The 10,203-nt window shown below is 46.4% G+C and overlaps 1 protein-coding gene across 1 annotated transcript; it reads right to left on the bottom strand.

Moving 5' to 3' along the window:
• Window positions 1-398: 398 nt before the first annotated feature.
• Window positions 399-9,332, bottom strand: dct (dopachrome tautomerase). The gene is made up of 8 exons (XM_056289023.1): window positions 8,963-9,332; window positions 8,565-8,864; window positions 7,893-7,993; window positions 6,906-7,072; window positions 3,814-3,993; window positions 3,225-3,360; window positions 2,911-3,112; window positions 399-1,836 (listed from the first exon to the last, which is right to left on the bottom strand). The coding sequence occupies exons 1-8, from the start codon at window positions 9,273-9,275 to the stop codon at window positions 1,661-1,663; spliced, it is 1,575 nt and encodes a 524-aa protein (XP_056144998.1). The 5' UTR covers window positions 9,276-9,332; the 3' UTR covers window positions 399-1,660.
• Window positions 9,333-10,203: the final 871 nt, after the last annotated feature.

Here is a 10,203-nt window from a genome sequence, read left to right as displayed (position 1 = left end):
GATGTCTTCCTTATGAGAAACTACTAAATTTCACAGATCCGCTTTGCAAGTTTGGCATCCCGGGTGATGTCGACATCACTTGCAGAGTCCCAAAGGTTTCGATGGAGGGGGGGGAAAAAAAAAACTCAAACGAACCTTCAAAGGTAAACCCTAAGGTTGAAGAAATGTGGTGGGCGAGTCGGTCTCAACAAGTCAACCACAGCTGTACTGTGACCGTTATCTCATTAGCGCCATTATAGCTTGGGCAAACTATTAGGAAATAAGTTACCAAACAGAACATATTGGTGGCTAGAAATGCAAAAAAAAAAAAAGGGGGGGGGGGAAGGGGGGGTCCAAATTTATCTCTAAAGCTTGAATGGTTAAGTCTGCACCACAGACACGCTCCGAGCCGACCACAGTCACCTGTGAAATGAGAATCTGTGCAGGCTGGACAGGGCTCAATGCTCCGGTAAAGCCACTCAGTCGAGCATGCTTACAGAGAATGTGAAAGGCTCGGCGGCGCTGGAGGGGGGGCGTGCAGCATCCAGCCAGCAGAACTCCAGCCAGCGAAACCCAGCCTCGAGCAGCACTGTACGGCCACTGTTGTCTGGGAGCCTTTAGCTCAATAAACCACCGAGGCCCGCTAAGCTTGCATATTAAGGGAATTAGCCAGTATAATACTCTATATCACTCGCCCGATCCGCTGGGCTTTGCAGCGTTACAATGAAAGATTTTTGTGCTTTTTTTTTTCTTTTTTTTTTTTTTTTTTTTGCCTTTGAGTGCGTTTTAGTTTTCACATCGAGAGATTTTTAAGGACAGCAGCGACGTGAAAAAATGTGGAGTGCAAATATTCTGTCTCGTGTGTGTGTGTGTGTGTGTGTGTGTGTGTGTGTGTGTGTCCTTGAAAATGACTTGATTGGAAAGGATCTAACAGGATACCCCTCTTTAAGGTTTTCTATCATTGCACTTTTAATGGTAATATTTTTGCAATAAAATATTGAAAATTGACGTCTATGGATCAGAGGAAAAAAAAAAATCTAAAAAAAAAAAATGAATTAGCAAGAAACGTTATTCATCATTATTTTTATATTAAATGCATTGCTTAAAGAATTCAACTCCTCCTGAAGTCTCGTTGCTTGCCGTCTGAGAACGCGTTCAAGCCGACAGCCGTTACGATCAAGCGAAACAAATATGCCTTACTGTTTTCAATGCAGTTAATATGATTGCATTTGTTTTTTTTTGTTTTTTTTTTGTTACTCTTGAGAATAAATATTTATTAAAAAGTGTCAAGTAGCTTCGTATCTGATCACTTGTTTAAAACAAAATGAGCAATTTTTTTCCACGTTGTGGCGGCGGCGGTGTCGTACAGACACGATATCACAAAGGTAAATCAGTTAAACTACTAAAAGCTACACGTTCATTCACAAGATTTTCTTTTTCTCTCAACAAGTGCGGTGATTTCTCTTTAGAAATGAGTGTACGTCCCGAGAGGTGATGTTTTACAAGGCCATGAACTTCATCGTCGATAAAATTTGAATGTTTCATCAAAAAATAACAACGCTTTGTGTTCACAGGATTCGGCTTCCCTGTTTTGTTGTTGTTTGTTTGTTTGTTTGTTTCACCGTGGGTCGTACTTGTGCATCACAGATTATGGCGCACCATATTCCACACTATGCCGAGTCTAGGCTTCCTCCGTGTACTTCTTATTGGAGAAGTCGGCCCTTATCAGAGGTTCGAAGCCTCTATTCCTCCGCTGCCGCAGGTAGAGCACCAAGATAAGGAGCAGCGCCAGGAGGCCGATGAAGACACCGCCTAGAGTCGAGCCCAGCACAAACACGTTCGCTCCTCCGTCGGTATCTGTGTGGCGTCGGAGGGGGAGATAATAGTGTCAAAACAAGTTTATACAAGGAGTCGATATTCCCTCACCGTGATAAAGTCATGCAACTCAATTTTTATAGATTAGTTTTGCAACCTTTTCCAGGGGCATTAAATTGGCAACCCAGTCTCACAGACAGAACACTTGTATAAAGGGTATTATGTAAAATATCTCTCACATGCATGTGAGAAAATGTTGCGAGGCCGGCCGGACATGACTGCACCGCTTGGTGACAAGGATACACATACCGCATTCTGTCACATGCATGTGATGCGTTAGATATTAGACTAGAGATGGCCGAGTTTAGGTCCATGGTTAGAAATGGTTAAGTTAACATATTAAAATAGAGATGGTTATGGGGCGTCCGGGTGGCATGGTGGTCTAGTCCGTTGCCTCCCAGCACAGGGATCACCGGTTCGAATCCCCATGTGACCTCCGGCTTGGCTGGGAGTCCCTGCAGACACAATTGACCGTGTCTGCGGGTGGGAAGCCGGATGTGGGTACGTGTCCTGGTCGCTGCACTAGCGCCCCCTCTGGTCGGTGGGGGTGCCTATTCGGGGGGAGGGGGAATTGGAGGGGAATAGCACTACGTCCCCCTGGCGAAACTCCTCACTGTCAGGTGAAAAGAAGCGGCTGGTGACTCCACATGTATCGGAGGAGGCATGTGGTAGTCTGCAGCCCTCCTCGGATCAGCGGAGGGGGTGGAGCAGCAACCAGGACGGCTCAGAAGCGTGGGGTAATTGGCCGGGTACAGTTGGGAGAAAAAGGGAGAAAATCGGGGGGGGGGGGATAAGAGATGGTTTAGTTTAGTTGTAAGGTTAGAAATGGTAATGTTTGCAGATGGGTTAAGTTTAAGTAAGGTAGGGATCTGGGGGGCCGGCTGTAAAACCTTATAATACACGTAAACCGAGGTTAAAAGCAGGTCTCTGCAGATGTCCTCAACTAGGTCCTCATTCATCGATGCATTGGCAGTCGACATGTTTTGGGGCTTGCAAGACCTATGCAAGCGTTTTGTCTTGTGAGACTGTTTTCTTTTGGTCTGAAGAGATTCTCACCATCCAGGGCAATGGAGTAGGAGTAACCGAGCTGTTCAGAGGGAACGTAGATCTCCTCGTTGGTGATAGGGGGGAAGAAGGGAACCATGTTGAAATCTCTGTTGTGACCAATGGGGGCCAATTCCTCCGGGAAGGTGGCGTTTGTTGGGGCGACCCTCCTCATCCACTCGTCAAATATCGCATCTGTGAAGGCGTGGAGCACCTAAAGCACAACCAGTGGGGAACACATCAGTCGTTATTGAGTTAGAAACCTCCCCAACCGTGGCAGCGTCTCATTTCAAGTGCCCCCCCCCCCCCCGGCATCTGATTCTGACCAGGAAGATGGGGTCGTTGGCCGCGGAGTGAGACAGAGAGCTGGTTCCGTTGAGGAAGGAATGGACCAGGTTGTGCAGGTTGGTCACGGACTCGTCCAGTTCTCCATCCGGTTTGTCGTACCCTTCAAGAGCATTTCTGTGAGTAATAAAAGCACAAGAGCTGCGTCTACGTACAGATATATCCAGGGTTCTGAAACGTCTCTGTGAAGAAAGGGCCTCTTTAAATGTTCTAAGTGGTGGAAAGAGTTGCATGCATGACTGAGTCAACCGGCGGCTTTGAAACTTATGGGTGTTAATCAGTGTACCGGCAGAAGCTGTGTGCAAATTACACAAAGACATTCGAGGGGTGGGGGTGGGGGGGTCCCCAATTTGTTGCCATGACATACTGTCTCCAACACAACAAAACTTTAAATGCAAATATATGCTTCAGTTCAACTCTAGAGCCTCCCATGTTTTGCTTCTGTACGGGGTTGGGGGGGGTCAAAGGTCATTCTGTGATGGTTGGCCCATCCAGGTCCCCCCCCCCCCGCCATAATATGCTGAGCTTTAAAAATGTTATTGTTTTAGCATGCAGGTCGTGTAGCTGTACCTGAAACTAAAGGTGGAGTTGGTGAAGTAAGGCGGGCTGTCGAAGTCCCTGAGGTTCAGACAGCTCCTGACGTCGTTCATGGTGGGCAGGGTCAGGTTAGACGTCCCCATGGCGCCTCTCCTTATGAGGCCCTCGTTGGTGCCGTTGCAAAGAGTCACCAGGCGGTTGTAGTCATCCAAACTGATGGGAGTACAAAGGGGTGGGGGGGGGTGTTGGATAAAGTTTCCTCCTTTCAGAATCAACACGCTAAACACACTTAAAACAGCAGTGTAGGGTATTTGAATAAGGTGCATTACTCGGTGTGACTGCTAGGCGGCACTGTAACGTTGCTGTTGCGTTACTGTGTTTGTATTGAGACCCCAGAATAAAAAACGTCGTTGACTGACTAGACATGGCTTCCACCACGTCATATATTACGCAACACTACATCACAATGCGTGTCAGAGGACACGTTTTTGCGAGAGCGAAATACGTGTATAGGGACACGTATTAGTTGCCACTGGGGCCGCAATCCCGTTTTCTGGCCACTGGGGGGGCGCAATCCTGTGTTCTAGGTCTAGGCAGAGCTGTATCGGTCGGGATTCACCACAATTTCTCCACCACACAAGGTAATGTTACATCTAATACATATTTAAGTAAAATGTTAATTTAGACATCCTTTTTATAGAATTGGCTATTGCCCAATGGTGAGATTTGCGCGCCATTTTACCGGATTACAAACGCATCATTACCAGATAGCGTTACTCTCCCAGCCAGCCAAACGGAGCAGACGTGAATTCTTTCTCTATGGGTTGCGGGGTTTCCTAAATTGTAAACACCATACATATAACGTTAGTTCAATAACGTGGTACATATCCGCTTCAAAACATAATTTGAAGATGGCAAATTTAGCTACGACTCACATATCGCTCCGCCATCTTGGTTCAATATTTCTGGCATTCTATTGCGTCACGACCATGGCCATGACAGACCTAGTAGGCTACAGGGCGCCCCTAGCGGCACCTGTGAGATACGTGTCAATGAACACGTATAAGTGACTTGCAGAAGCGTGTCCACGTAAAGACACGTAAAGAGGAGGCGACCGGTCTGCTATTACAAGAAGGCACATTTGCAAAGGGTGAAATGTAAGGCGATGTGGACCCGTCAGTAGGGCTGGGCATCGAGAACCGCTCCGAGTCCGAAGGAATCGTTAAGAAACTCAAATTTCGACTCTGCCTATCGCTTCCTGAAGAAAGTTCATTCGCGCTCGTTAGTGGCGGCACACAGCTTCCGTAGTTTCCGTTTCCGCAAGTTCAACGTGCGCCATGACGGACCGGCGTAAGCGGCGGCTGGCACAGCGCGACGCCCGTGGCAACATTACTTCATGCAAGGGAGGACGCACGACAAGTCTGGCCCGGCACCTTGGCCCACACGGTGTCCACACGAACCGGCGTACCGCCGGTCTCCGTCTCCTGCCCCGCCCGGCGTCCTCTCCGGCCACCCTGCGCACAGCGAGCAGCACCGCGTCGCAACTGGGTAGGTGAACGTTAATGTAAGCGGTTATTTTCTTGCCCGGTGCGGGATTCGATACGATGTATGTACCGCGCCACAAGGCGACGCCGCTAACCGCTCGGCTAACGGGTTAGACCCGCTAGCTAGGGGGCTAACGTGTCTTATTAGTAGTTTACACTAATAACGTTTGTCTTGTTCGCAACAGCGAGACAGCAAACTTCTACACGAGCGAACTGCTGTGAACTGTATGCAGACACTGAAATGTGACGTTTTGTCGGTAGTGAAACGCTAGGGGGCGTGGTATCGTTCGTGGTAGATTTCGGTAACGCTAAGAAAAGTTTTACAGAGCTCGCTACGCATTCGACGTTACGTGCGTAGCCGCCATCTTATATTTTCTTCTTCGTACGGCATTAACGTAGTAGAACACGCGTTTCACTACCCAGCAGTGCCTCCTAGCGGCGGTACAAGATAAACATTACAGGACGCGACACCGAACGCTCGCCTATACGGCCCGAGAAGGCAGCGACGCTCCTTATCCTAAACAAGACGAACTGTTTCCGATTTAAGGAGTTTAACACCTGGTAGTCCGGACCAGGGTGTGACGGTGTCTTTATTTCTTCATCTTCATGTATAATAATAATAATAATAATAAATCAAACTTATATAGCGCTTTTTTAACACTCAAAGTCACTTTACAATAAAATAAAATAAATAATAATAATGATAAAATGTATGAAGACAGTGGCTGTAAATGTAAATATAAGAATGAGGCATTCACATGAATGATCCGTTCTTAAAACAGAATGGCTTGTATAGTTTTTTTAAAAATAAAAATCCCTTCTGTGAAATCTGCACGTGACCTGTTTTGGCCCCCGCCTCTCGAAGAACCGGAACCGAGAATCGTTATGAACCGGAATCGAAAAGCAGAATCGGAATCAGAATCGTTGAAATCCAAATGATGCCCAACCCTACCCATCAGTCATTCATTCATCCATTACCCAAACCAGTTATCCTTACTCAGCGTTGCAGGGATGCTGGAGTCCCTGGGTGGCAGGTGGGGGGGGGGGGGGAGACATCCTGGACAGGCCGTCGGGCCATCACAGGGCCGACACACACACACACACATTCACACCTAGGAACAATTTAGTACATGCAAACTCCACACAGAGGACGACCCCCAAGGGCTCCAACCCAGGACCTTCTTGCTGTGAGGCGACCACGCTAACCACCGTGCCACCCGTGAGTCATGCTAGGCTGAAACTCTTACCGCTTGATAGAAAATGAAATCTAGCAAGGTCCACTTATTTTAGACTGCTGAAGAAAAATATTCTCGTGCATCTGACAAATAATATAGTTTATTCTGATTCAATGACATTTTGGACAACTGCTGTGTTTCGTCCTCTAAAATCACCTGAATCACTGCTGGAGTGATATAAATTCTTTGCAAATGGAGCTTTTGAAAGTTAAAAGCTGCCAAAAAGAAAATGGAAAAAAAAATCACAATGTGGACTTTTTCCAATATCGCTCAGCCCTACTCCCCCGTCAAAACACAGCTTTTGTTATGTCCTGGCGGTGTTTATTGCATTTAGAATTCAGCAGACCTGTTACACACCACGCCCCAGTTGGCAAATCTGGACTGGTTGCTGATGAGGGAGGGGTCGTCTGGGTTGCGTCCTCCCAGCAGAGAGTCGGTACACACATCACAGTCACTTTGCCCCGTGGCAAAGTTCCAGTACGGCACCGCAAAGTTCTCATTGCCTGATAATCTCTGCAGGAAACAAGACAGATTTGACTAATGTTATGTCTGCAGAGGAAACAGAAACAAAACAGTCTTAATGAATTGTATTAGATCTGAATAAGAAATGCATAAATATTCCAAGGCAATGACTCGATAACAAGTAGAGGGATATCCTCCCTCCAGACACATGTGAATTTCATGAGCCCTTTTCCACATTAGAAATAACTACTATAACTATAAAAACTAGTTGTGTTTTAATGGTTTGTTACATATATATATATATATATATATATACACACATACATAATATATATATATATATGTGTGTGTGTGTGTGCGTGTTTCAAGGTAGGGGTAGAGGCAAAAATCGCTTCAGTGCAATATAGCCATATTAAACCATGACAATTTGAATATTGCAACATTTCCGCTAAATTACTTTGTTAAATCACAATTAAATGCCTTGAAGAGGTTTGATGGGATGACTTCTACGTCTCTGAATGCCCACATCTGAATTGTCTGACTGTTAACTCGGGGAAACGTACTCGTGTTTTAACCATTTTGCAAAACACAAGACTTTAGATGAATACATTTTGTTGCTCCTTTTCTTTACATTATTGCACTTTTTGCACATTTTACTGGTATAAGATAGATGAGCGGGGATGGAAACTTCAAAAACTGAGCGGTCGACTCACAACATTCATCATATTGTGATCTTTGACAAATCGCCACGTGTTGAATCGGCACTAAAATGTCGTCGTCGTATCAAATCAGAAGTTACCTGACGACTCCCGGCTATATTCTGAGGCGTTTGAGGCCTTTTATTTTTTTTCCCTCCCAACTCCGTATTTACCTGCAGCTCCCTCTCCAGGCTGAGGAGGTGATATCTGTGCCAGGTAATGAAAGCGGGCCCCTTGTGGGAAAAATCGATGGCTTTAAATGGACGGCCCGGACCTGAGGGAAAACATAGTCTTTGATAAGCTGCCCCGTCCAGGCGAGCGAGGTAATGTCATGCGTCTCATTTAGCATTTATAACATGGAAAGCTGGGAAGTTAGCGGATAACTTGTTTATCTTTAAAATTATTTCAGTTTAATGCATGATGGATGATCCTACTTGTACAATATGGTCTTGCTTGTGAAAGATTTAAAAATAGATCTGATTCACACTGAAGATCTTTGTTAGGGGGCTAAGGGAAATATGGAGGAGGCTGCGTGGAAAAAAATGATTGGCGTTCTGAGAATAAGTATGAATTCTGAGACTAAAGCCGGAATTCTGAGATTAATCTCAGAATGCCAATAGCTGCAAGAAATGATGCCTGTCCACCTCACTATCTCTAATACCAACATTAACATCTTGATACCACCAAAGTCCTTCTTTCTTCTTTTTTTTTTTGAAAATCTGGTAAAAGGTTAAGTTTCGAAAGCCAGTCTGACTGTTGGCTAACGAACGATTAACCATTCTAAAATGAACCTCTCCACACATTTTCTCCACTCGCTGCATAAGAAATGGGAAGCTGATGCTCACCAAGAAGAGTGTCTCGTACGGAGTAATAGTGCTGCCAGACAAAGAAGTCATAGATGGAGATGTTGGCAAACTGAGGCTCGGTCCCATTTGGCCCCAGCAGCCCCAGCCAGTGCTGGGTGGCGATCACATAGTCTGGGTGTATGGACTGCTTAGCCAGATCCAAGACGTTCAGGAACTCCTGGAGCTCGGCGGCTGTCAGAGAGTGGATGTTCTTCCTCACAATAGGGGGTTTGCGCTGATCACAGGTTGGTCCGGTCCAGCCAAACTTACACTGGCCACAGTCAAATCCTGCAAAGTTACCTGGATGCACAGAGGGAAAGGTGAAATGGTGAAACGGGCAGGGTTTTCTGATACTGCAGGTTTACTCCGAGGCTTCATCTAACATCTGTGTCACTCACCGGTGCACCTGCAGGTTTGGTTGAAGAACTTGGTCGGCCACCTTTCCCTGTCATCGACGTTTCTCAGTCGGTAAGGTCCTCCCCAGGGTTTGTTGTCGACTCGGATGGTGGCGCAGCTTCCTCTCCCCGACAGAGTCCCACAGACGTTGGCCGGGTCCGAGCCAAGAGCGGGGCAGCACTGCTTGGAGACGATCCCCTCCACCGTGCAACAGACTCGAGGGAACTGAGCCCGTGTGGGTTCGGGCCACAGGAAAAGACAGAGCAGGCCAAGACCCACGGCTTTCATCATATTTCTCTTCTTCGTTCCCTCCATCAGTTGCAGCAAATCAGTTTTACACCAATTCCCTCCAATGGAAACAGTCGATTAGTTCCCCCGGAATGGCATGGAGTCTCGCTCTGCAACGGCCCCTCTGTTGTGTATCTTCAGATTAGATACAGTGATAACTTAACATCTGTGGAGAAGTGGCTGATGCCAAAGCCCACTGCGTTTTCCAATTGGTTACATGCACATTTGTTCTTCCTTTAGGCAGCGCGGAGAAGGGATTAAGTCATTGGTCTCGTGATAATCACCTGACAGCAGAACTATTGAGCTGAACCAAAAGCAGGGCAAAACCCAGCGACACCCCCCCCCCACCCCACCCCACCCCGAGGGGAACATATATTTCCGCACAATCAGTCTGCATAAATCGGGAATCGGAGTTGCTACCAAAATGTGAAACTGTTAAAACTCCTAAAGAGGATATTAAACATAATGTGGGCAGATTTGATTAAAATACGAAAATTAATTATTTAAAAGCAAACACGTATCTGAACATATACATCATATGAACCCATTTCTGATAAAGTGAGAGTCTTTATTCATGTGTGTAACCACGTCCCGTTAACTGCCAGGCAGGCTGGTATGTAGTTTATAAATGCGTCAGCATGGAGGTATTTATGTACATGTGAACTTGTGTATTTATTTGGTTGCTTGGCGGTGAAAATGTGTTTGGCCGTACGGGCCATAGCAACAGATCTCACCAAGTAGGACGATAATGAATCGATCCGTAAGTACGCGGGGATGCACGTACGCAAGTATACGTTTGTTTTGTCAACTTAAATGAAAACATTTTGCAAAGACAAGCTGTCTGGGGGGGAAAACCAGCGCTCTTGTAAGCGCCCTAGATCGGTTGTGTAAGTCTTAATTGGCCGCTAATCGCTTAAATCCGGTCAACGGGTTGTTATTATAGGGGCGCCCTGTA

This window comes from Lampris incognitus, chromosome 11 (genome assembly GCF_029633865.1).
Source record: "Lampris incognitus isolate fLamInc1 chromosome 11, fLamInc1.hap2, whole genome shotgun sequence".
NCBI classification, from domain to species: Eukaryota; Metazoa; Chordata; class Actinopteri; order Lampriformes; family Lampridae; genus Lampris; species Lampris incognitus.
The sequence above is the reverse complement of the archived record's forward strand: the minus strand, read 5'-3'. Positions and strand labels throughout refer to the sequence as shown.

Excerpts from the sequence above, each read along its gene's own strand:
- dct (XM_056289023.1), bottom strand. The coding sequence starts at position 9,275 with ATGGAGGGAACGAAGAAGAGAAATATGATGAAAGCCGTGGGTCTTGGC. Across the intron at positions 8,865-8,962 it reads CCAAACCTGCAGGTGCACCG|GTAACTTTGCAGGATTTGAC; the intron begins GTGAGTGACACA and ends CTGTGCATCCAG. Across the intron at positions 3,361-3,813 it reads AACTCCACCTTTAGTTTCAG|AAATGCTCTTGAAGGGTACG; the intron begins GTACAGCTACAC and ends TATTACTCACAG.